Here is a 27,386-nt window from a genome sequence, read left to right on the forward strand (position 1 = left end):
GCTCTTTCAGACCACAAACATTTATCAAGCCCCTGCTGTGCGCCAGGTGCTGTGGCTGGGACTCCAGCACAAGACAGACCTAGTGTTGCACTTATGTGGCCTCTAGTCCAGCAAACAAATAATCACATAACGAAACACATAATGTGAACGTGACAGGTGTGATTAGGAGAGCTGCACAAGTGCTGTGGGTAACAGGGAGGGTCAGGAAGGACTTTCTTGACCCTTAAACTGAGACCTGTAGGGAGACCAGGAGTTGCTAGATAATAGGGACGGAGGGGAAGCATTCCAGATAGCCAGAAGAGCATGTGCAAAGGCCCCGTGGAGGGAGGGACCTGGCACATTTGAGCATCCAGTGAAATGCCAGTTCCCGTTAAGTGTCAGCTGGTTTGGGCTGAGAAAGGAACTTATGGTTCGCAGCTGTCCCCTGAGCAGCCTCCACGTGACCCAGTCTCAGGAGGGAGGTGGGGCTAGACCTTTCCATGGGTGGCTCGCTCACAGGGGCAGCTGGGCTTGGTGGTCTCTGGGAGGAGGAAGAGATTGATGCTCACGTGGGCACCCAGGAAGTCCTTGTGGAAGAGGAGGGATTTGAGCGTTGGAAAGGGCAAGGAGACAGCGAGAAAAGGGTCAGGTGCATAAAACTGCAGGGGCAGGGGGGCGCTGGGTTAAGTAAGGGGCTTAGATTTAGTTCTGTTGGCCAGCAGTCTTTGAACCATGAACCGAGAATGATGTGGTCAGATCTGGGGTGGGGACATGAGTCCTGGGTCCCCCTGGGGAACTCCCTGCTTACTCCCATGAGCTGCCTTTGATGTCCCCAAGCGTTTGACAGGTTCTCTCAAGGCACATCAGGAGGTACAGTTTTGGGAAAAGGCCTGAGCTCCCTGGGAGACAGAGTAATGATCATAAATGAGCCAGCACACGGTTGGAAAAATGCGACAAGTCAGACAAATCCAGGTTTGAATCCCTGCTTCTCGCTGACATCACAATGAAACTCTGGGCAGGTCACTGCCCAGCCCCAAGCCTTGGTTTTCTCATCTGAAAATGGGGCCTGGTCCCATCCACCCTGGGTCGGGTGAGGAGGGACCAGTGGGGCTGAGTTAACGTTAGCGCCTTTGCTTCTGTGTATGAAGGCTCTTGTCTCTGTGCAGCCGAGGACAGTGCAAGGGACCTCAGTGACGACACAGTCTGAGTGCAGCAAACACTCGTCTTTACCAGGCCTGGATGTCAGGGAAGCTGTCTTTCCCAGAATAAACAGAAACCATGGCAACCAGGATGCATCATGTGGGCCAGCAGCCCATCCCGCTGCCGATGGCCAGGAGGAGGGCCCGTCACAGATGTCCCCTGGGGGTGCAGTGACCCCCAGGGACCTTCTTGGCCCCCCCCCCCGAGGTAGGACTGAGAAGTTCTGGAAAAATCAGTCCTGATTTTGGGTTTCAAGTCAACCTCAAATTTTATTATTTAATTTTATTTTTCCTTCTTGTTCCAGAAAGCATGTCTTGAATGAGGTAAGTTGGAGCAAACCTCCCTGCCCTCCCCATCCCTTTGTCATCTGCAGATTCATCTCTTGGAAGGATTTGCCAGGACGATGCTGGGGGCGGGCACCAACATGGTGGCAAAGCTACTCTAGGAGGGAGGGCAGGGTCCCAATAGGCTCTGCCAGTCTCCGCAGACGTGCAGCGAGGTGGTGACATTAATACCCCAGTGGACAGAGAGGCTCACCCTCACCCAGGGTTCACAGCTACTAAGTGGCAGAGCTGGGATTCGAACCTGGGTCTTCATGCTTCACAACTCATTTCCACACTGCATGTGGCTGAATTGGGCGCTCAGCCACCAGTGTGGCAGGGCAGAGGGAGTTTATCAGCCCCTCGTGTGGGGAGCCTGTGATGCCTGCCCCTAGCACAGAGGGGTCCAGGGTGGTGGCGGAGAGGCAGCTGTGTTGGTCTTGGAGACTGGGAAGGTTTTCCAGTCCTTGTGTTTTTGCCTGGCAGCCTCCTTTTGCATCTCTGGTAGGAGAAGAAGTCAGGACTTATGCCCTGACTTCTAGAAGCATGGCCTTGTCTTGGCTGGAAGTTGGGAAAGGGGTTTTCTGGAACCCCTGGCTTCTCCCTCTGTGTCTGCAGCCATCCAGACTGGACAGTCAGAGCCAAGCTTGGGGAACCCCTTGTCCCTGGGAACCTTAGGTCCTTATCTGTAAAGTGAGGGATTTGTTGACTCAGTTGACAGCCTCATGGCAGTGAGCATGGACGATAGAGCCCAGAACCTTAGTTCCAATCCTGTCTGGGACACTTACTAGCTGTGCACATCTAGAAAGTTACCCAACCTCTCAATTCATGCCTCTGTAAGATGGGAATGATAATAGCCCCTACCTAATGGGGTCATCATGAGGACCAATATTTGTAAACGCGGGAAACAGTACCTGGGACAGAGTATGTGCTGTTCCTGGTGTTACCTCTTGGAGTTGCTGGGAAGTTAGTGTGAATGTGGCAGGACCTGTCATGCTCGGCAGGAAGCAGATGCTCAGACACTGTTAGCTTTTTGATTGAGGAGAGGAGGCAGGAGATGGGGTCAGTGTGGAGGGTACCCGGGTAGACAGACCCCTGGGCTGGCTTTGGGACCTTGGAACACCCACTTCACCACTCCGTGTCTGGCTTTTGGTGGTTGCTTATTTTTGGTCATTCATTCACAAGAACACACACGAAGATATAAAAGTATAGATAATACATTAAAAAATTAGAGCCAAGGAAAATATAAAATAGAACAAATTCCAGGTGGAAAATGAAAACAGATATGTTGGCCTTGGGCTCTATAGTTATTGAAATTGGCCTGCACATCTGGTTGTGGGCTTCCTGGTGGACAAGTGAAAAGGGAAATAGATTTACTCCAGGATTTCTTTATCCAAAGGGAAGATGCTTGGCAGCTCCTCACGGGAAGCACAGCTTTAACTGGTATTTGGAACTAAAAGAAATCCCTCCCTCTCACCAGCTTCATGGATGTTCTCAGAGCTCAGTTTCCCCAAATGTAAAATGGGGGGATGAGACCCTGCTCCTCTGTCTGGCTGATTGTGGGCATATGTACCTGTGCATTCCTGGCGTGTAGTGGGCACCCAGAGGGCATAGTTCCCAGCCCTCTGCCCCATCATAGCTGGCGCCTGTCGATTTTGGGGCGAAAGTTTAAGTCAGCATAGGGTCAGCCCAAACAAAACCAGCTGTGCTCAGAGTGCCGTTCTGCTGTCAGAACCCAGTCAGGGGGAAGGTTGTGTGTACGGGGAGTAGAAGCTGTTTAATCACAGGACATATGCCAAGAACAATGAGCACTTTGACAAATTGAGGCTGGCACGTGGCGTGGTGCATAAGCCCCCAGGTGAGTACACACGGTGGGGTTGGAGGACCAGCAAGGGCCCATTTGGTGAGACCGGCTGTGCAATCAGATGTGAGTTGGAGTTCGAATGCTGGGAGGGCTGTGAGGAGGGAGAGAGGGAAACGGGAGGCAGTTGCAGGGGATGGAGGGAGGCAGGGCGCGGAGCACCTTCAAGGGTGCGACGTGGCCCCTTGGTGATCAGCGTTTCTGGCGAGGAAGCACGTGGGGTTAAGCGACCACGACATCCCAGTGAGCTTGAGGATCCAGACAGGGCACCTTAGAGGTGCAAATGGCTTCAGTCACTTCCCTGGGGCAAGATTGTTTTCATCTCGAAGAAGCTTTGTAGCTTCTCAGCACTTCCAGGTGCTGATGGCGGCATCACAATATTGTGAAATTAAGCAGCGAAGCCGACTTCATTACCAGCTTACCTGGTGAGGGAGCAGCACCTTAGTTAGCACTGATGGTTGGGTATGACAGAGCTAAAATTGAACTTGGCAATTACTACTCGTGAGAGGTTCCCGGTGCTGTGAAAAGAAGGTTCCATGGAAATCAATGCTGGTAATCACAGGGCTAAAAATTAGTCAGTTACTATTCAGGTTGCTCTGTCAGCGTACGCATTGGGGTGATGCAGGGGAGGGGGGATGGAAACTTGGGTTTTGGCTCTCTTGGGTTACCTTGTGCTCACCTGCACCAGATTCGTTTTTTACGTTAGTTCCAGGACAGAGGTTTGAGAGACCCCGTGTTAATGTCATGGTGCAGGGTGGCCGTTTGAATGATGGGTCGTTTTAAAGTCCTGTTCTTTTTATTTGCATGAACTCACACCTCTTTCTCAGCTTTCCAGTTTCCTCTACACTTGTGAAGGGGTTTTCCTAACAGGTCCTTGCCTCTCCTTGGGATGTTGCACATGACGAGCTCAGATTTTGTTGACTCCTGGTCTTAGAGGAGGGTTACTGAAGGCTATTATTGAAGGTTTCTGAGCCCTTCGTGGAATTATTTTTATTAAGCTTTGGCTAGAGTATTTCAACAACCTCAGAATAATGTCCCCATGTTGCAGATAAAGACAGTGAGGGGCCGGTGTGTGCTTGGCTGAGAGAGTCAGATGGAAAGGAAAAGCTTGTACAGATTCAGTTCTCAGTTGACTTGGGATGTGGGCCCTGACTCCCAGGAACGGGAAGATGGCAGTTCAAGTCAACTCATTGCTTTGAACCTCAGTTTCCTCATCTGTAAAATGGGAACTTGGGCTAGGCAGGTGTGAGGCTTCAGTGAGATAAGGCAGGCACAGTAGGACCTCAGCATAGGTGGCTGTTGTTATTAACAGTGATTTTTATTGTCCACCTCTTCTGTGCCAGGCACCGGACTGGACCCTTTCCATAGGAGACCACTGCTTTGTACAGAGATCCTGCAAGGAATTCTTAAGTAAATGCAGGCTCAGAGAGGGTTTAATTTTGTCCAGGTCCTCTCAGCGAGTAAGGGGCAGGGCCGGGATTCAAACTCAGGCAGTCTGGCCCCCAGAGCCTGGCAGTTGTCTCTGGCCCCATTATGGGAACACTTGACCATCAAAAAAAAAAAACAAGGCAGCCTGGATGAGCTGCCTGGAGGGCCGAGAAGAGAGAAGCATTAGAACAAAAATACCTTTTCCAAAAGGCTGCAGCCCTTCCACAGGAAGCTGAGTCATCTGTCTTTGTTTTGAACCATAACCATCGAGCTGCCTCCAAATTCGAAAAATAAAAATAAAGCTAAAAAATGCTGAGTTCTGTCAAGTGCAGGGGCCCCTCCCTGGCTCTACCCCAGGGGGAGCTGAGCGGAGGGTCTGTAGAGCTGGGACCCGCGCCACACCATGGTGCTTGGCCAAGTACTCAGTGCAAAGGGAAGAGCCCTCCTTCTGGAATCCACGCTCTGCAGGTTCACCTGCAGGCGGCTGCAGGTACCCAGCCTGCCAGGTGGACGCTCCTGCCCCGGCCCCGTGTGCCCCGTGGGGGTGGGACTCTCACGGTGAGTCAGTCACGTTGGGACGCTGCTCTGTCACTGCACACTGAGGACAACATGGTGACACCCCAGAATTCCTCCTTCCAGTACATCCAGAATCTTCTGTCCTCAGACTCAGCCTCCCTTCCCCCTGCACATGGTGGAGTTCAGTAAGTGTTTGATGGAGAATGTGGGGACTTCCTGCATTTGTCCTGTGTTGTCCCATCTCTAACTATGCTTCTTCCCTTCTCTGTTCACCCAAACTCTGCCCCTCCTTCAAATCCCAGCTCAAATGACACGTTTTCCGTGAAGTCCTCGTTCAGCCGATGACCCTGGGGCCCTTAGCTGTGAGCACCGTCTTCCTTCCGTCATACTGTCTCACTACATGCATGAGCTGGGATGTCTTTTGAGGACACGGACAGTGTCCTGCTCACACATTGCCCTGGTGTCTGGAACCCCGCCCTGCATGGCGTGGAAAGTAGGCAGAGGGAACAGAAAATTCTTGGTGAGTGAATGAATAAATAAATGATAATTGAAGGATTTTTGCCTTCACACTGTCCGTGTGCCAGTCAGTTACACCCTTTATCAGCATCTGGTTTCCAGTGAGCGAGTTTAACATTCAACAAGCAGCATGAGCTTCTTTCCGTAGCAGTAAATGCTGATCACTTCCTAGGTGCCTAGTATTCCACTGTACAGAGACCTGTGATTTATTTAACCAATCCCCTCTCAGTGGATTTTGTTGTCATTTCCATGTTCTCATAAATAATGTTGCAATGAAGAAATAAACATCCTTGTTCATACAGATTTGGGCCCAGAACATCCTTTCCCATCTTAAGCTTATATGACTATTCATGGATGGTCTCTTCCTGCACCCTTCCAGCTTTGTGTGTGTACATTTCCAAGTCTTCAGTATGTCCGAAATTTTCATCCCTTTCTATCACAGTGCAAAACCTGCATCTCCCTTTCCTTCAGACAAACTTCATGTGCTTGGATCTTGGCCTTGTATCTACAGATTGTGTGTACTTTCTATTTGTTGAGCACCTACTGTGAGTCCGTTCCTGTGCTAGGAGCTGGGACCCAGAGCTCAATAAGACAGATGGTCCCAGCCATCAGGGAGCTCACAGCCTAGGGAGGAAGATGAACAATAAACATAGAAATAAAAACCATCAAAACAAGCAACCAGAAGCCATCGGCTGGAGGAGTGTGCTACAAAGAAAATAATTCAGGTGTGGGTGAGTCAGTGGACCCCCTCTCTGGGGAGGAAGGAGAGCTTGAGCAGGATACAAGGGTTTTGTGGAGATCTGGACAAAGGCATTTTATGCAGAGCGAACAGCATGAGAAAGGTGCAGAGGCACAAGCAAGACTTCTTCCTCTCCGGAGCCTTTTCTTTCTTTCTTTTTTTTTAAATTAATTTTTTTTTTTTTTTTTTTGGCTGTGCTGCACAGCATGCGGGATCTTAGTTCCCTGAACAGGGATCGAACCCATTTCCCCGATCAGGGATCGAACCCATTTCCCCTGCAGTGGAAGCGCAAAATCCTAACCACTGGACTGTCAGGGAATTCCCTTTGGAGCCTTTTCTAATCCCCTCAATCCTTCCTCATCCTGTCATGCTGGGCAGCAACCCCCTTTATCATGTGGCATTTGCCATTCCCCAGGCCTTTCTCTCTGTCACTTAGCTTATTATTGTTATAAGTGGGGCGACCCCCCAGAACTCCTCTCACTTAGTTCTAGATGCCCTCAGCTCTCTGATGCTTCCTCAGCAGCCTCTGATGTTTCTGAAATGTCCAAAAGATTAAAATTGGCTTAATAGCCCCCAGCATAGTACATGGTAATTAACAGGTGCTATCATGCCCATTTTACAGATGAAGAAACTGAGGCTCAGGGAAGTTACCTGTTCCAGCAGGCAGAGCAAGAATTCAGACCCAGTTCTGTCTTATTCCAAAGTCCACCTTCTTCACGGAGCCCTAATTCAGCTGGATTTGTGTGAAAGCTAATGAGACTGCCAGGGGAGCCATAGTGCTTCGGGCCAGCACTGTCCCAGACCTGACCCAGCCTTGTGGTGGGTGACCTTGGCCCTTGGCTTACTCCTTCAGAGGAGTGGGAAAGGAACCAGGGAGGCTCTTATGTTTTTGTTTTAAACTACAAATGTAGTACATGCTTGTGGAAAAGAAAAAAAAAAAAAAAACAAGAAAGGAAAAAGCAGCAGCTGAAAATACCTCCTTCTCCTACTCCCAAGGGCGACCACTATGAACAGTTCGGCACCTTTAATAGTGCAAATCCAAACACGCATCATTTGGTTTTTATAAAAACGGGGTCATGTGCTTGACTTGCTCCCAGCCGGTTCTAAGTCAGCACCTACAGACCTTCCTCATTCTATCATATTCCACAGAACGGATATACTTCAGTCGATTCAGCCTGACCCTGTTTTAGACGTTTAGCTTGCCTCTCATTCTTCTCTGTAACGAGCGACATGAGTGAGCAGGCGTGGTGCACGCAGGTACTAATGTTTCTGCAGGATGGATGCTCGAAGTCTAATTGCCAAATGAAATGACATGCAGGTTTCACACAGGTGCTGCCCAAGTGCCTTCCTAAAGCCCTTCCGGTCCAACAGCCGCTCCCAGGGCAGTGGGGAAGGCCCTTAAGCCACAAATAATGCAGAGCTGAGCTGCCTCCCCTTCTGCGCCCGGAGACCTGGTGTGGAGACCACCGCCAGGAGCTCTGAACACACAGGCCCAAATTGGGATAGAAGATGGATTTTGATAAAAGAGGTTAAATAACAGGTTTTCCCATTTCACCTTATAGGAAGGGGATGGGGGGGTTGGGGTACCGGGCCTCCAGCCAATAGAGGACCAAGAGTTGTCAGGAGGGCTTATAAAGCTTGCTATTTCTGGCATTTTTTTCTCTTTCTCTGCTGATTATGCAGCAGAATCGCACAGAGGCTGTCGCGGGCGCGTTCTCTTGCTGCTGGGGCTTCTGTGGAATGAGACTCGGGTTCCTTCTACTTACAAGACGCTGGTGCATTGCAGGTGTGTTTCAGCAGAAGGTAAGCAGCGGGTGCTCGCTGCCTCCTGGGGTGGAAGTGGTCAGGCTGGCGCTGCGGGGTGAAGACAGACGATGTCTGGGTGGGGGCAGGCAGGGACCTGGACAGGTGTCTGTCACATTGTAGAATGAAGATACTTTGAAAGGTCCAGGAGGCCTGCAGTTGGCAGCTCCTTCTTGAAAAGAAATTCTGGAAGTGGCTGGTACCAGCCCCTGAAGAGCAGGTCTTGGTGCCCAGATGCTCAGAAGGCATTTGTTCGCTCATTCGTACATCCATTTAGCATATGCCCTGCAGCGGGCCTGACCAGGTGTGATGGTGGGGGCGGGGGGGGGGGTCTGGCTAACTCAGATTGAAACAAGGATGGAGCTGGCCCAGAAGATACCTGGGATGAGGGGTGGGAAGGGCCTTTCAAGGCAGGGGGGGTGAGAAGTAGCTGGGGACATCACTAGGAACAAAGTTTGAGCCTGCCTCTTCCATTGGATTTTGGAGTTTGTGGAATCAAAAATTCCTCTCCCGATTGGCGAGTGCCACCTTTTCCTTTTCTCCATTAATGATATTGAAAAGATAACCAGTTGGGATCTCCAGTTGCCCTGCTTTTATAGAAGAAAGGACAGCAAAAAATGAGAAAGGACATTGTCACAGATTTAAGGGCAAACACACACACGCATTATAGGTGACAGGGATTTTGAATGAAGAAACACAACGTTCATGGCATTTTCCCGCCGACCCTGGGGAGACAGTCTTTGTGATGGGAGTTGGCTGAGTTGGGGGCGGGGCTTGTTACCGTTGACAGGGCTGCACCCAACTGAGCCGAGAGAGAGTGGGAGGCCTGACCTCTTCTGGCGCCCATTCATCACAGTCGTAGTCATTGTTGCAAATCTGGCTGCATGCACGTGTGTCCCAGAAATGGAAGCCCCGCCACTCTCTCAGGCCTGCTTTCCCTGGCTCGGAATATCCCAGGTCAACTGAGAGAGACCAAGAAACAGGAGCTTCTGTGCCCCGTGTGTGATCTCCACTTTCTGCACACTGGGTCTAAAAGCAGGCAGTCACAGACCCCAGTCTGCTGGGAAGGCTTTGGAGCCAGCCATCCATTGAGGAAATAGCTATTGAGTGCCTGCTGTGTACCAGGGGTTGGGTTAGGTACCGGTTGCAAATCTCAGCTCTGCCTCAAATACAATCTGTGACATTGGGCAAACTTTTTTTTTTTTTTTGCTGTATGCGGGCCTCTCACTGCTGTGCCGTCTCCCGTTGCAGAGCACAGGCTCCGGCCGCACAGGCTCAGTGGCCATGGCTCACGGGCCCAGCCGCTCCGCGGCATGTGGGATCTTCCCGGACCGGGGCACGAACCCATGTCCCCTGCATCGGCAGGCAGACTCTCAACCGCTGCGCCACCAGGGAAGCCCTGGGCAAGCTTTTTGAGCCTGGAAAGTCTCAGTCTCCTCATCCATAAAATGGGGACACTGATACCTGCTTTTCTGTGTTGTGATGATTGTGTGTGTGTGTGGGGGGCATATCTGTGTATGACCTGGGGAGCTCTCCCCTTGTGCTTGTAGCCAGAGGCTCTGTGTTCTGGTTCTCTTCTTAGGGAGCTTGAATGCACGGCCGCAGTCTGCTTTGCAGCCCTGGCTGATAACGAATTTCTCTGTCTCTGGTCACGTCCATGGGCTCTTGACAGGGAGAGGAGTAAATGACAGGGGCTTACTCGCTGTGTTGAAACAGAACTGACTCTAATTTTTAACACTTCCTGAACAGCTTACTGAATACCAGTCACCAGCGTTGTATAATACAACTGGGATCTCAAGACAAAAGCCAGCTAGTAAACCAGTGTTTGCTGAGAGCCCTGGGTCAGGGAGAAAGACCTTGGAAGAGAGGAGGGAGTGGTCTTGGAAGGGAGGGTGTGGCTGGAGTATCACCACCCCCACCCCCATCCCCGCACATCTCTCGAACCTGGAGAACAGAAGCTGAACCCAGGTTTAAGACTTGGCTTTGAGTCCTGGCTCTACTCTGCGCTCGCTGTGTGATCTCCGGCAGGTCACCTTACCTCTCTGATCCAGAGTTTCCTCTCCTACAAAATGATGGATTGTTAGGAGGATTAAACAAGATCTATCAAGCACTCTGTTGGTGCTCAGTAAATAAAAATACTCATCTCTCTTGAGGAAGGGACCCTGCAGAGCCTTTGACAGGGTGTGGCACACAGCAGGCACCCACTGAATATTTACAGAAAGAACGAAGGTGCCCAGGGAGTGGGAAACCGCAAGTTGCAAGTATGTACCCTGCTATTGTAATTGCTTTGTGATCTAGGGCAAGTTCTTCACCTTTTTTGGTCTCTGATTCCTTCAGAGAAATAATTCAGGCGGGTCCCAGCAGCCCCTACTGTGTTACTCCTTGTTGGAAATCAGGGCTGTGTGGGGACCCTCCAGAGGAGGATGAACTGCATGTTTGAAATTAATTTCCTTCCCATCATTAGTGGCACCCGTAACGACTCTTTCCCCGCTGCCTCGTGCATCCACAAACCAGTAATTAATGAAATTGGGAGCAGAAGCAGGGATGCAGGGTTTCCCGAGGAGGCGGCTTGGGCACAGCTGGGCTGTCCCTGTGGCACCCACTGTGATTGCCTCAGGGGCCCGAGGGCTGCCCAGGAGTCGCCATCTCTGTCTAGCCAGGAGGCCTGGCAAATGTTCACATGTGTGAAAAACAGCAAACGAAGTTCTGAACAATCATAGATGGGGAGTGGATTCCCCAGCTTCTCCCAGACCCTGCGGTGACATTTTCCAGGGAGGGTGTGAGGGCTCCCCCGCTGTCGGGTGTCTGTGGAGATGGGCATTGGAATGGGAATTGGGGGCCTGGGTGGACAGGCTTCGCTCTCGTGATTTCTGGCCATGAGACTTGCGGCAACATTCTTACCTTCTGCGGGTCTTAACTTGCTATGCAGAGCCGTTGGGGCCAGGGGAATGGATGCCCCTTAAGGATGGGGGAATAGTGTAGAAAGGCAGCTTTGATTTGCACGTCTTCACCCCAGAGTGTTCACCTGAAGGAGACGGGGGCTCTAAATGGTCCTTATCTTGGTTCAGGTGCCCCCAGCCCCAGACTTGCCCTCCCCCATTACGCCCATCTTGATAAACATCATGACTGTCCACTCCTTGGCTTAAGTCATCCCTGACCCCTCTCTCTGCCGTACTCCCTGCTGGCTGTGTCTTCAGGGTACAACCACGTCTCCCTTCTTCACTCTTACCTGTGGTTGGGTGACACTGGAGCCTCTACCCAGGCCTCCCTGCCTCCACCTTCCCTCTTAGAGTCTGCTCTGCTCACAGCCCCCAGTGGGATCTCCGGGAATCAATCCCCCGCTTGAAGCCTTGGTCACTTGTACCCACTGGATCTGTTTCAAAATCCTTCATATGCCTGCTTCGGGGTGGGGGCACCTGTCGGATCTCAGATTTTGCAGTCAGAGCTAGCCTCTGTCTCCTCCCTCCTGGGCAGAATCACTGCCCTGCTGCTGCCTAATGCCCCTCCCCTGCTAACCAAACTATCATGCTTCTCGGTTTTGTACACCCAGACCCTTTTGCCCAGAATAGGTTTTCTCTACCCCTCGAGCTGCTGCTTATTCTTGCAGACAGAGATGTGGCATCACTGCTTTCTAGAAGCCTTCTCTGATTGCCACCTCATCCCACCCCCAAGAGACTGAGCCAGGGCCCCTTCTCTGTGCCCTTCCCATCGGCGCTGTGATGCTCGGAGGGGACTGAAGCCATGTATATGCACCTTTATCCTCATGCCTTCTGGAAGGCTGGATAGCACGGACTCTCTGCTTGGGAAACATTCCTTTAGATAGTAAATGCGAAGAATCCTTTGCAAATTAACAGCCTTCAGACCTAGACTGACCGGATCAGAAGCCTCAGCCTGTGGTTTGATTTGGCTGTGTGACCTCGGAAAGCCTCAACCTCTCTGAGCTTGGAGGGTCAAGAGGGTTGACAAGATGACACCTGTAACAAATTCCCTCTCCTTTCCCACTTGCTGGACAGTAAGTGTCCCCAAAGGCACTTGGAACATTTCAGTGGCCACTCCGCATTTCTCCGAGCACAGCAAACCTAAAGGGGGCCCAGGCCCAGAGCAGGCCCCAGTCCCGTACACAGAGGAGCCCTGCATCGAACCCCAAACAGGAGCAAACAGTAGCAGCCGTCGGGGCAACCTGAGATGCAGAAGCCACAGGAAGAAGCCACGGGCCGAGCGGATGTCAGCTGCTCTGGGGCCCCATGTGGTTGCTCGGATGTGCCGAGCTATGCAGCCCTCACGCCTGCCCTTGCCGGCTCCTCCAACCACAGCATCAGATAAAGCAGGCGGAAAAAGTGCTGTCTTCCTCTCTCTGGGGAGGGGTAATCTCAGTGCCATCTGTGGGGTACACTCTATCCCCTGTTACCTCTCTGACCGCTCTTCCTCTCCCCCCCCTCGCTTGCTCTGCCCACCTTAGTGGTCCCCACCGGCACACTCCCACCTTAGGGCCTTTGCACGGGCTGTTTCTGCCCCACCTACCTGCCCGGCTCACTCCCTCACCTCCTTCCAGTCTTTGCTCGACTATCACTTTTTCAGTGAGGCCCACCGTGACCACCCTGTTTAAACTCGCATACCCTCCACCTCACCACTCCTGATTCATCTCACCTGGCCAACCTTTTCTTCTTTCCATATAAGACTTAGAACCGTCCAACATACTAAGTACATGACTTACTATGTTTATCATTTATTTTCTGTCTCCAATGCAAAACGGAAGCTCCGAGGATCTCTGGTCACTGCTGTATCTCAGGGGCCTGCAATAGTGTCTGACACCGAGCACACACTCAATAAATATTCCTTCAGGAAGTGGATGCATGAGAGAGGGGAGAAGAACCAGCCCAGCAGTGAGAAGAGGGTCAGGATGGGTGTTTTGGATTCTCGTTCCATGTATATGCACGCATGCCCTCAGCCCCTTTTTGAGCCTCTCAATGTTCGGGACACGGCTGGCCCGGGGTAAGTGCTCATCAATGGTTGTAGGAAGGAGGGGGAGACTAAGTAATGCCAGTGGAACGGAGACCTTGGCATATGCTACGAGTTGTTGAGTTGGCAGGAGAGTAGAGGTCCAGTGGGAGATGGTGAGGGATGGCACTGGAGAAATCAGGAGCCAGACCAAGCAGGACCGAGGGAAAGAGGTGAGTCTTCATCCTGAGGACTATGGGTTTTGAGCAGAGGAGTGACTTGTGTATGGATGATTTAGGACTGGGTTCTCCTGGTTTGTGATTAGGTGGGAAAACCCAGGCTTTGCTCTTCTACTTTCCAAGAGTCAGCTGTCTGCCAGACAGCCCTTGGTTATGCTTTTCACAAGGTTTCTCATGAACCCATTGTATAGATGAGCAAACTGAGACTCAGAGAATGGAGTCTTATGGAATCCGTCTTCCATGTGGCAGCCTGAGTCATCTTTTAAAATAGAAATCAGAGCACGTTGCTTCTCTGCAAAAACTCTCCAATGGCTTCCCAGTTGAGATAAAATCCAAGGCCCCACCACGACCCCAGGGCCCCACATGCTTTGGCCCCTGCCGACTGCTCTGATCTCATCCTTGCTCCTGCCCCTCTGCTTACCGTGTTCCAGCCACATTACGCCTGCCCTCATGCCAGAGCTTTCTGCTGGCTGACCCCAGGGACTATGCACTGGCTGCCCCCCCCACCACAAACACACACACTTATTACGTGGCAGGGCCCTTCTCCTCCTTCAGGGCTCCTTCAGTTAAACTGTTACCTCGAGAGAGAGACCTTTTCAAGTACTCTGTGTTTCTCTCCATCTTCTGTTTCTGCACTCTGTTTGCTTCACAGCATTTGTCACAGTTGTAGACACTTTGTGTGTTTGTTTGTCACCTGCCTCCTCTAGGGGACTCTGAGGCCTTCGGGGGCTAGGACCATGTCTGTGGTGGATTCAGGGAGCTCTGGGCCTGTGGGGATGGCTGATGCTCCCAGGCCTGCCTGAGGAGACAGACACCTTGCAGGGACCCAATTCCTGTTGCATCTGGTCTTGACCCGCTCCCAGTGATGCCCACATTCCCTGTAATGGTAAATGCTCTGCCTGGCATTTCGGCATCCTGGTGGATCCATGTGTACCTGTGGAAAGATGTCAGCTGAGTCATCTAATAGGTGTGAGACCTTGGGCAGTTTCCTTATGTTCCTGAGCCTCAGTTTCCTCATCTGTAAAATGGGCATACAGAGGGACAGTGTCCCACAAGGGCCTAGTGCATGTGTGCCCAGTGCTTGATTCAGTTCTAAACTCCCTTATCTGAAACCCAAAAGGCTCTGCAACCAGCAGTTATCTTGTAACTATGCTGCAAACTCATTCGGCCCCCAAGCCTGATCTAAACTAACAGATATAAGTTTCACTGAGCCCTCTTGTGTGAACAGTCATAGGATTCACTGCAGAAATCTGAATGTGTTTTAAGTGCAGGTGTTGTCCCAGACCCCACAGAGGCTACTACCTAATTTGTGGAATCTTCACTTTCTCCCTTTTATGAAATCCAAACAGATTCTGAATTCTGAAACTCCCTGGGTTCTGGCTAAGGGGCTGTGGACCTGGGTCTGTGAGTTGCTGCCGAAGACCCTCCTGGGGTCTGGGAGGGTCCACAGGGGCCTTTGACAGCCGCGGCAGAGCCAGAAACCTCGTTTCCTCTTGGTTTCTTAGCAGCCAGTGTCTTTTTAGTCACCTGGGGTTAAGTTGGGTTTTGCTGGCTGAGGGGCCAAGGTTAAGGCTTGGGCAGGGTAAGCTCTGGTGCTCAAGCATTTCTGGTTTGAATTTAAAAGGGGAAATTTTTTTTTTTCTTATGAATCATCAGAAAAAGAAATCAGAAGGAAGTGTGTGACCAAGGAGAGGAAATTAGGGTTTGCAAACTGCGTGAGTCACCCCCTTTCTGACTCTTGGGTGATCCCTTGCTCTTGGCAGTTTTCATTCATCTCTGAGACTCTTAGTTCCGAATTTTGGAAAATATACTGGAGACTGTCGTGGTTTTATTCTGGCTTCAACCCTGCTTCCCTTTCTAACCATCAATGTAAATTTCTATTTTTGAATCACTGCCACACTCTTTTACTTATTATTGCTTTAGCAAGTGTTTCTTCCCTGCTCAGAGTCCTGCTTCTGAGCTCCACCCCTGGATCATCACAGGAGCTTCTGCCCGGCTTCCTAGACAGGCTCCAGTCTTACTTTCCCCCATCCATTCTTCACCTGAAGCTAAGAAGCCAGTTTCTAAAATGCAGCCCACAATCTGGGTTTCGGACTCAACCCTCCACCCCCACCCTGTGTAGCCCTGAAAAGCCCCATGGTGATAAGGTCCTATTTGCCTTTGCAGCTCAGCTCTCACTGCCTCCCCTAAGTAAGTGGGTCCTCCTCTCCAGCCCTCTGTCCTTGGCAAATGCTGTTCCCACCAGCCTGCCTGTCCTGTCCATCTGGTGCCTTCTCCCTCACCTGGCGAAATCTGCTCAGCCTGCAGGTAGATTGGCTTAGAAACCACCTCCTCTGAGAAGGCTCTAGGCTCCCATGAACTCTGGCTCCCAGTGCACTTATCACCCACTTATAATTCCTGGTCCTGTCCTCTTCACTGCACCAGATGCTCAGACTGGGTGGACTCGAGACAAATGAGCAGTGTGGTGCAGGGGTGACTCTTGAGGCAGCAGGCAGGGGGCTTGGGTACTCATCTACCCTGCTTCTGGCTGGCTATCTGCCTGGTGGTGGCTGCCATATTCCTTTCCAGAAGGCTGTTTTCCATGTCAGCAATGGTGGGAAGTATCCCAGTTTCATTATAGTTGGTGTGTTTCATGTACTTTCTCCCATTTCCATAGAATCAAGGGTACATTTTTTCCTATGTATTTGTCTCTTGGTAGAGTGCCTCCTGTGTGACTTTCCTGTTTGTGTCCCGTGTCTTTTCCTCTGTCGGCATCTTGCTCTCTTTAATTTGACTGAGCCGTTTCTGCATCGTATTTATTAACTGTCTCATAGTTGGTGCTGATATTTTCTTAGTCCGATGTCCTTTTCATTTTGGTTTTATTATGCTTCCTTCTACAGGAGATATTAATGCGTATATATTTGAATCTGTCAATCTCCCTTCCTCCATGATCACTTCAAGGGCTGAGGAAGTTATCCTGCTGCCAGAGATCTGATAAACATTCTGCTCTGTTTTCTATTTCCCTATAACATGACTTTTTAGACTTAACTCTTGAATCTGTTTAGAGTACGTTTTGGTAGGTGGCTTGCAATGGGTATCTAGTCCAGTGTTCCTAAGTAGGAACAGAGTAACCCTGTTATCCCCATTCTGTTTATGAAATAATTGGTCTTTGTTTCCAAAAGGAGAGACAAAATAGAGTAGTTGTTATGGGCAGGAGCTCGCAGAGTTAAGATTCTGGCTTTGCCACTTTCTAGCCGTGTAACCTTTGAGCACGCTGCTTACATCGAGCTTTTCTCCTCTGTAAAAGGGGGTCGTAGCATCTCCCTTGTAGGCTCATTGCAAAGATTGAGTGAAATATCTTACGTAAATCACGTCACGTGATGCCTGGCATAGAGTAAGTGCCCTCCTTAACCATAATGTGTTTCTGTACAGAGTTGGGTCTAATTCTCTACCTTCTCTTCTGCTTCATTGATTTAAAGTTCTCCTTTGACATCCCTGCCCCACTGCTTTAATTATTTAACTGTTGCTTCACAGAATGTTTTATCTCTGGCCAAACTAGATGACGCCTCCCCAATTACTCTTCTGTTAGGAATGTTGCTTCAAACTCTCACTGTTTTTTTTCAGTAAATATTGAGTCTTCCCGTGCACTCTGCACTATAGCCCACCTCACACCTACACATACACACACACACACACCAGTTTTCTCACCCTCCCAGCTGCCTCGCCTCCCAGCTCTCTGATCACTCTGGCCCCTCTACCTGGCAGGTGTGTATCAACTGTCTCACCTGGCCTATCTCTACCTAATGCCTCATCACGCCAGCTGTCATTAGTGCTGGTGTCTGTACTGCCTCTGGACCCCAAGCTTCCCTGGGGATCGTTTCTGTGTCCCTGGTACCTTCAGAGCCTGGCACATGGCCAGTTACATCATAGATTCTCAGATCAGGGATTGGGGAAGGTGGGGATGCTGCCGCCATCTTGGATTTTGAGGGTAACTGGTCTTTGTTATCTTCTGGAGGCACAGGCTCGGGAACCCCAGTACTGTGGTGGTTTTGACCGTTGGCATGCTGTGGCCAGTCACGGGGGCAGTCTACCAGCCCTGGCCTCCGTTTCCCCAGTGGGATAATGGGAAGGAGTCTAAGAGCCTATCAGCCCTGAGATTCTATAATTTAGTTTAAACTGGGTGGCTTGGCAGTAAAGATGAATTTGAAGAACTCATTGGCATGTGCTCTGCCTTGGAGTGGGGTTTGCTCTCCCTCTCTCTCTCTCTCTCTGTGTCCGGGAATAAGGTCCAGACCCAGAGGTCCTAACTGCCCTCCTGGCTTCTGTGCTGCAGGGTCCCCAGGGAGAGCCCAGACCTAGGACGTAGGGCTTCCGTAGTGAAGAACAGAGGAGTGGACCTCAGCCTGGACTGGCAGGGGTGATAGGGGAATCCAGCCTCTCTAGGGCACCTCGGTGTGCCCGCACACTGACAGGAGGCACGCACAGCCCTGCCAGTCCCATTCCCATTTTACAGGAGAGGCATCTGAGAATCAGAGAGGTGAGGTTCCTGTCCCAGCCACATGGCCACACAGCCACACAGAAGCTAAGTGCAGAGCCTAGGCTTCCAAAACTGGTCTGCTCCAGTGTTCTCTCAGCTCCCAAGTCCAAGGGCTGATTTCAATACAGCGCTAAAAAATATAGTAGCAGTGTTTACAAATATCATTTCCTGTGTTATCTGGTACCAACAGAAGGAAGTGAACTTGGTACTTTGTCTATGTTAGGTTTTGGGGTTAGAGGCATAAGTGTCAAGTTCAGGTGACCTAGAAAACCTTTCTAGGTCAAATTACGATTTCAAAAGATTTTTTTTCTTTTCCTTTCTTTCTTTCTTTCTTTTTTTTTTTAACCGCCCCACGATTGAACGCTGTCGTTGACATATTTCCCTTCCAACAATACCAGCCCTTTGTGGCATGATTGAGGGCTTGTTTTGTAGCACTGGAGAGAAAATATCTTCCAAATCATCTGCTTCTCATTGTCTCAGTCACACTCATTCCCCCAAGCCACAGTCCCCACAACGTACACTCATGTGGCTTTTAGTTAATTGTCTTTGGCAAGGATCAGTTTTGGGACTTGTTCCCAACCGCTTGGATGATAGATAATTGTCAAGCACAAATGCTGGCCACTCTGGGCAGCCTGAGGCTCTAGACCGCTGACCGCAGCCCAGCCTCTGGGCAGAAGGCTGCGGGTGGATAGCTCTGTGTCTTCGTGAGTAGCAGGGCAAGGCCACGGAAGTAGCACAGCCCAGTCGTGAGAGCGTCAGCTGTGGAGGTGGGCATCCTGGGTTTGAATCCTGACTCCACCACTTACTAGCTGTGTGGCCTTGGGCAAGCTGCTTAACCTCACTTGACCTCAGTTTCCTCATCTGTAAAATGGGAGCCTTAGAAGCAGTAACTCACCTTGTAGGTTGTTGTAAGGATTATATGAGTTAAAACTCGTAAATCAATTAAACGAGTGCCTGACATATCGTAAGCAGGCTGTAAATGTTGCACAGATGAGTTAAAATGCATAAATGATCGTAGCTGTAGTGGATGCTGTTGTAAGTCACCCAGATCCCTCCCCGATTGAGACGCTCATTCTTCCAGCTGTGGAGAGTGTTGGCTGCCGACACCCGCAGCCGAGTCTCTGGGTATTGCCTTTGGTGGAAGGAGGGACCTTGTCCAAGGTTATCAGTCACCCTCCTCCAGGGCAGCCTGGACCCAATGGCTGGGCTGCTTGGGAATGCAGTGGCTCCTGCCTCAATTTAGGACATCTCTACAGAGCCATCGCAGCGCCAGAGTCTCCTTGGGACAGGCTGAGACCTCTGTTGTGACTGCATCACAGTTCAACTTGCCCTCTGCCCACCTGCTTCCCTCTGTCTGCTGTTATGCTCCCCAATAAACTTCGAACTGGCAGATTTCACTCTGAGTCTGTTTCCAGGGAACCTGCCCTAAAACAGCACGTAACCATTCGATGTGAATGGACCCCGATAACCATCTTAAAACACACACTTATTTTCCTTGCTTATTTTTCCAGAAGCTGTTTGAGGGGTGGCCTCAGAGTTCTCCGCGGTCCCTGATCCCCATCTCTGGGTGGGCGCCATTTGTACACTCTAGACGTGGCTTGGTGAGCTCCCTCTGTTCCGAGGGTCCTGGCTGAACATTTGGACATGCGTCGGCGGCTTCAGGACCCCTCTTCAGGTGGGAAGAGAAAGGTCTAGCTGCTGAACGAACCACAGAACTTAAAACTGACTGAACTATGAAGGGCCCAGAGAGCCTCGCCCATTCAACCGTTCCACGTACAAATGGGGAGATTGAGGCCAGAGAGAGGAAGGCCTTGTTCGAGGCCACACAGTGAGTGGATACCTCTCCTCCCCACCCTTGGAGCAGAGGGTGCTATGGGGAAATAGCGGGGCAGTCTGGTCTTAGGAGCCAGATGTGTGGCAGTTGGTAACAGCATTATAGGGTCCAATAAACGCTTCCAGAGCTTCCCCCAAGCAGAGGGGCGGTCAGCTGGATCCAGGAGTGGGTATCAGCGGTGGCTTCCTGGAGGGGAACAGCGCGGGAGTGATGGGGAGTTAACCGCAAGGAACAGAACAAGGAGGGAGATTCAGGTGGAGAGTACAGAGCCGCAGAGGCCAAGGTGTGTGGGAGAGTGTGGTCCGTGCCGGGATCTCAGGACATCTCGAAAGGCAGAACAGGGAAGGACTGTGAGAGAGGAACGGGAGGCCAGCCTAGACAGTCAGGTGTGGCAGGATGGAGGTTTTTAAGTGCTCTGAATGCTACAGTAAAGAATTTAGACTTTTCCCCCAGTAGTGAGATGGACCTTGAAGGAGAATGACCTGGGCAAAACCAGGCAGGGCGCTTATCTGTCATGCTCCCCACTGGCCCCTCACTGCCTGATCAAGGCTGTGCTTGGTCCATCGTTGTGGAATAAATGAGTGGACAGATGAAGGGATGGAAGATGCTGGAGAAAGATGGCGCCAGCTGCAGTTCAGGGGGAGAGGGGTGGGAGCAGGGACAGCTCCTGATGGGGGAGGGTTTATCATTCAGAGCTGGGAGTGTGGGTCGCCCTTCCCCACCCTAGAGAGGCCCACTGGCTCCAGCTTAGATGAGACTCTGACGTACTGCGGATGCAGGTGGGACCAGCTGAGAATATGCGCGTTGGCATCTCCAGCAGCAGAAGCCTGGTGGAAGGCCATCAAAGTCTTGATCAGTCTGATCTGATGGGGTCCTGGTCCTGCTCTTGGACAGACCACACCCTGACCCACTTCTCGGGCCCCAGCTCCTTCCAGCCACAGGCAGCGTTGGCAGCCCCCTTGGAACCATTCCCCCTCACAGCGGCCAAATGAAAATGTTTGTTGAAAACAACATGTGCATAATTAAAGCTTAATGAGTGCTTGTCTGTTTGGAATGTGCAATTAGATTTATAATCGGGGATGGGAGCAAGCTCCAAATGGCTTTAAATGGAGCTGAGAGAGAGGATAATTTTTGCCATAAATCTGCAGTAATGCAGACGGTGTGTACGCTGCCACCAGTGATAGAATCACAGGCCTGCCCGGCCACGCTGTGCCCTCTGAGAGACCCTGCCCGTCAGGATGTCTTGGCAGGTGCTGGGGGGCTCAGTATCGGTCTTTGAGGTGGATCTGCTCTGGGTTGGAGCTGGAGTTTCACCATGTCTCTGTCTCAGAGATCACCTGTCTCTGAGCTCTGTGATCTGAGGTGACAATGGGGAACTGAGGAATTGGTGCAAGTCTAGCTGCCCTGGTCCCCAGGCGTATTGGCCGGGCAAGGAAACCTGCAACATCACCATGTCACCTCTGGTCTGGGATGTGGCTCCACACTTTGTCCTCTGCTGTATCCCAGCGCTTAGAACTTAACGTTTGTTGAGTGAATGAATGCCTCTGTACCAGCTGCTTGCCTTAAACATCACTCTCCCTCTATGGGCCTCAGTTTCCCCATATCTCTCGTGGAGAATTGGATTCAGCTATTGCTATCTCCAAGATTCTGGGTCTGGAGCAGATAGTGGCTGGGACAGCATCTCTGCCAGCACTGTCCAATAGAAGTATAATGCAAACCACTTACATAATTTCAAATTCTTTAGTAGTCGCATTTTAAAAAGTAAAAAGAAACAGGTGAAGTTAATTTTAATAATATATTTTAGTTAACTCCATCTATCCAAAATGTTATCGTTTCAGCATGTAATCAATATAAATATACCAATGAGGCATTTTGTATTCTTTTGTTGTTGTTGTTCTAAGTCTTTGAGACCTGGTATGTGTTTTACATGTAAACACCTCTCAGTTTGGACCAGCCGTATTCCAAGTGTTCAATGGCCACCACACTGGACAGGCCAGGTCTAGAAGGAGGATGGTTAGAGCGAGCTGGGAAGGCCCTGCTTCCTTGTCTGTAAAACGGAGGCAGTGATTCCCACCTCTTGGAGGAGCCAGGTGCCTGGTAGCACTCTGCCACTGAAGTTGTATTGATCACTGTCTTTTTACATTACCTTCCAATATTTTTAACTGATAAAACACATGGCGTCATCCAAGCCAGCTCTGGTCAGTGGTGGGAAAGCAGGTCCTGCAGTGGCTACAACACTGGGCTTGCTCACGAGACCCCCAGCCCGTCTGGCAGACCATGCCCAAGGCATTATCTCTCCTTCCTGGTAGACAAGGCCCCTGGCCCAGAGTCACGAGGTTACCTGCTCTGGTTCACACAGCTTGGAAACGGTGGAGGTGGGAAGCCAGTGTGGTCTTTTGGGGGTCCAGCAGCCTGGACTGCAGACTCAGCTTGGGCACGTCTTGGCTGTGTGGCCTTGGGCAGATCCCCTAACCTCTCTGGGCCTCAATCAGAGCTCTGGATTTCTTGGTGGGCAGAATAAGAACGTGCGTCACGTCTGGCAAGGCACTGATAAAGAGAAAAACTTGTTTTTGGAGAGAAATTGATATTTGACATTTAGGAACAAAGTGCGAATGTCATCATCATAGAAAAAATTAGCCCCTAGTTGGACTGTCTTACAAAGATTTTAATTTACAAATTTTATTTCAAATTACATATGGTGGGTGGAGACATAAGGGGTTTTTCCCCCACTTAGGACCTCACAGGTTTGCGTGAAGCTCTACTCAGTTTCTTCATCTACAGAAGAGAGGCAATTATAGCAAGCTTTTAGGGTTGTTGTAAGGTTTAAGTAGTAATATAAGTAATAGCTAACAATTTTGAGTGCTTTCTCTGTACCAGGCGAAGTTCTAAGCACATAAGTTAATTTATTTAATCCAAGTGATAGTCATGCCCATTTTCCAGATGAGGAAACTGAGACATAGTAACTTAGTTAAAAAGTTGCACAGCTTGAAAAGCAGGCGCAAGATTTAGACCCAGGCAGCTTGGCACCAGAGCCCACGTTTGTAACCACTGTGCTGTCATCCTTCTTTGAGTGACCGTGGACCTGGTCTGGTCAGGGTTTGAACCTGAGGCCCTATCCCTGTCCTGCTCCATCTGTGCAGCGCCTCTCTGCCCCTCCCCCATGATCTCCCTGGTGTGATGTGTATCTCTCTGGGAGACTTCCACATTAAAACCGCACTCTCGGCAGAGCCCAGGGCGCAGCTGCCACGTTTGCTGCCTCTATACTTTTGAGCTGTTTTATCTGTGCAGAACGAGTGTTCTCACGGCCCTGTGGGGGCAGGCGGGAGCGGTGTAGGCTGCTTTGATTGTTTCCTCTTTAGATCTCCATGAGGCATATCTCTTGGCGTCTGCAACTGGCCGGGCTGAGAACTGTGCATCTTTGGTCTTTGATCTGTGTCTCTGTACAGAGGGGAGGGACAGCAGCTTCTACAGAACAACTGTTGCTCTGGTACCTGACATCAAGGGCAGATTCGGAACTGATTGGGTAGCTTTGGGCAAGCTCTCCAACCACCCTCTTGCTCATGTCTACGATGGGGCTCGTCATGCAACCTTGGGAATTCTGGGGCTTTCCAGTGAGATGACCAGGCACAGCTCTGGGATGAGGTCTGGAATAGAGTAGGTGCCCACTGGCCTGTGCTCACAGCAGCCTCAGATGTCATGTTCCCTGCTCTTTGCCTGGCCAGCTCCTATATGTTCTCCATCATGGGGCTTCCAAGTTATCCTTTTCAGGATACTTCTCTTGAAAGGCCCTTCTCCCTTCTTTCACTCCTCTGTGACAACTTTATCCTACCGTTGTCACATTTGTCAAAGATGAGTCCATCATTTTATATCAGAAACAAGATGTTGAATTCATTGCTGTACTTTGCAAAGCTAGTCTGTCCAAATCAAGCAAGAGCTGAGTTTTGTAGGGTTTGGGGAAGCGTGGAGTCCAGGGATGGGGGTACTTTCAGAAGCAGGAGGTTCTGGGAAAGGCTGACCCCCAGCTGTGGACATGTAGCTCTTGGAGTTATTGATCGCTTGACTTTCAGAGTCTGGGTGGGTACAAAACTGTCACTGACCAATTGAGATGAGCGTCAGACAAGGTTTGTGGTTACTTGTTCCTGTTGTGGGACTACGGCCAAAGAATGGCCTGTCTTCCTTTCTCAGATTTGGAGAATAGGAACGTTTTATTCGCCCAAGCTTCTCCAAAGGACTGGGGGCTCCTTGAGGAGCTGTGTCATTATCATTACAGCATGGCTAGTGTCTGTACAATGTCAGGCACATGGTAACCAATCGCTAGATGCCAGTCAACGAACAATGACAGTTGCCCCTTCTGTGACCTCAGAATCCCTTTGCTTTTACCTCCTTTCAGTGCCTTGTGACCAGGTTTATTTACGGTAAACCGCCGATGTCGGGAGTGTGTTACTCAGTACATTGTAGGTGCTTGCTCCCTGATATAAGGGCATCGACTGATTTCATTTTACTCAGCATATTTAAATTAGGTCTTAGATCTAGGCGTGGGAATGAATGAGGGAAAGACATGAGAGGGACGGGGTCAAAGTGAAAGGGCTCACCTTGAACAGGAGGGAGACACTTAACCTGTTTAGACTAAAGGAAAGGAGGTCAGGATGGGTGTGATATTAATAATGTGGAGGAGGGGAGAGAGTTGAGGGAGGATCTGATGGTCTCAGAGACATAGGAGATACAGTCCTCTGCAAGACTGAGGGGCATTGCGGCTGATGAGAGGATAATAGTTTAGCATATAATAATAAAAGATACCATTTATTAAACACTTGTCAAAAGTCATTACCATTATTAAGTATTATGTTACAGATATTAACTCATATCTGATAACAGATATCAAAAACCTTATGAGGCAGTAATAATTAACTGCGATCATTACCATTTTACAGGTGAGGAAACTAAGGCAAAGAGAAGTTAAATCCAAGGTCACACACAGCTAAGTAAGTGGTGGAGCTGATACTCCTATTCAAGAATCAGTGCTGTTGCCCAGTATATCACACTATACATGGAAGTTGAACTAAGTCCAAAGCTGGCTTGAGATGGGGGCTTTAAGATTGGGCCCAAGAATACGGATTTATAGAAGCAAGCAGGACTGTTAAGGTTGGAGTGCATAGCCAGAAAAAAAAAAAAAAGACCTAGGAAGAGTTGGATTTCAGTGGATTGAGAAAGGAAGGAGGAGGGTGCTCCAGGCTGATGATGGGGCAATGTATGCAAAGGCAAGGGTGCTGGAGGTTCCTGCAGCCTTGAGGGGTGCTGTGGGAGCTGAGTCTCAGGGCTGGTTGTCATAGAGGGTCCTGGATGCCAGAGTCAGTGATGTGGAGTCCCTGCAGGGTTTTGATCTGAGCAGTGAAATGATTGCCGAAAGATTGCTAGTGATAGCCAGGGTGAAAGATGGGTTGGGTTGGAAGAAGCTGAGCAGAAAGCTTCTGCTGGTGATTGGATCAGGAGGATGTAGAACGGAAGGGGTCCAGAGTCACCCCGGAGGTACTGACAGTGTACTCTGGAGAGGTGACATCTCTCATGATGGCAGACCGCCAGAGAAAGAGCAGGCTTCTACACATGTCGTGAGTTCCGTGTTGGGTGTGTTGAACTTGAGGTGCTCATGGACCAAATGGGGGAAATGTTCAGGGGAAATGGTGCATTGCAATCTGGAGGTAACTTGGCTGCAGGTGAGTGTTTGAAAGTCAGTGACATGTTGTAACCCTAAGAAGCCATGGCATCATCCAATCGACGAGGAAATCCCAGACCTATCTATGCACCCACTATTCAGCCCATTCCATTAACGCAGGCATCCCACACACCCATTCCAGCCATCTGTTTATCTCCTCCACCATCCTAATCATCCTCCCGTCACACCCGTCTCTTCATACTTACCCAGCCATCCCATCTCATTCATCCAACTGCTCTCCTCCCAGCCACCCACCTGCCCATCCGTCCATTCATCCCACCTTCTAATTCCATCTGTCCAACCACTGAGTCATCTTTTTGTCCACTGACCCATCTATCCCACTCATTCCCACCACTCATCTCCCCGCCCCCCTTTCCATCCATCATCCATCCGTCCGTCCGCTCATCCGTCCATTGAACCCATACGCCTACCCGCAATCCACCCACGCATCTTCTCCATCCCAACTGTTTTCTTCTCTATTCACCACCAGCCACCTGTGACTTTTGAGCACTCAAAATGAGGCTAAGTCTAAACGGAGACGTACTGTAAGGTAAAATACATACTGGATTTCAAAGACAGTATCAAAAAAAGACCGTAAACCATCTCATTTACAATTTTTCTGTTGATCCCATGTTGAAACCAATATTGTTAATATATTGGGTTAAATAGATATGTCTTTAAAATTAATTTCACCAGTTTATACTTTCTTTTTTAACTTTATTTATTTATATTTTATTTATTTTTAAATTTATTTTTAATTTTTAAAAAAATTTTGGCCGTACCGCGCAGTGCGGCATGTGGGATCTTAGTTCCCTGACCAGGAGTCAAACCCGCGCCCCCTGCATTGGAAGCGCGGAGTCTTTTTTTTTTTTTTTTTTTTAGTTTTTATTGGGGTATAGTTGCTTTACAATGTTGTGTTAGTTTCTACTGTACAGCAAAATGAATCAGCTGTATGTGTACATATATCCCCTCCTTTTTGGATTTCCTTCCCATTTAGGTCACTGCAGAGCACTGAGTAGAGTTCCCTGTGCTTTAAGTAGGTTCTCATTAGTTATCTATTTTATACATAGTATCAGTAGTGTACATATGTCAATCCCCATCTCCCAATTCATCCCACCCACCCCCGCTTGGTATCCATACGTTTGTTCTCTACATCTGTCTCTATTTCTGCTTTGCAAATAAGATCATCTATACCATTTGTTTAGATTCCACGTATATGCGTTAATATACGATATATGTTTTTCTTTCTGACTTACTTCACTCTGTATGACAGTCTCTAGGTCCATCCACATCTCTACAAATGACCCAATTTCATTCCTTTTTATGGCTGAGTAATATTCCAGGAAGCGTAGAGTCTTAAGCATTGGATGACCAGGGAAGTCCCTTTTTTTTTTTTTTAACTGTGGCTACTAGAAAATTTTATATTACACATGTGGCTTGCTTTATATTTCTATGGGATTGTGCTGATTTGTACCATCCATCATCCATCCATCCCATCCTTCATTCCCTCCCTTCCTTCCATCCATTCATCCACCCAGTTACCACATTTGTCCATGCCACAGATGTTTAATTTCCACCTCCTGTGAATCAGTGGCTCTGTGGGTCATCAGAATAAGGAAACGGAGACTTCGAGCAGTTACAGAGCTTGCCCAAGGGGCACAGATGGAGCTAGCATCATCTGACTCGCTAAAATCAGGGCGTCTCACCTTTCACCTTGGCTGCCTATTTGCTAAGTTTGCTTAAAGATAGAAAAGGGATCTATGCTTTTCTTTGTGCATGTGTGTGTG

General features: G+C 49.8%; 1 protein-coding gene across 4 annotated transcripts in view; it reads left to right on the top strand.

The window, feature by feature from the left end:
• Nucleotides 1-27,386, top strand: part of TOX2 (TOX high mobility group box family member 2) — a 131,475-nt gene that overhangs the window by 21,873 nt on the left and 82,216 nt on the right. The window contains exon 1 of one of the 4 annotated variants that reach the window (XM_060284632.2): nucleotides 8,237-8,362. The exons of 2 other annotated variants lie outside the window; for them this stretch is intronic. In XM_060284632.2, the coding sequence (XP_060140615.1) occupies nucleotides 8,237-8,362 (126 nt within the window). Of the gene's footprint in view, nucleotides 1-8,236; nucleotides 8,363-27,386 lie in introns of those variants that run through there. One more of the 4 variants, XM_060284635.2, reaches the window with a different exon arrangement.

This window comes from Globicephala melas, chromosome 15 (assembly GCF_963455315.2).
Source record: "Globicephala melas chromosome 15, mGloMel1.2, whole genome shotgun sequence".
Lineage (NCBI taxonomy): Eukaryota > Metazoa > Chordata > Mammalia > Artiodactyla > Delphinidae > Globicephala > Globicephala melas.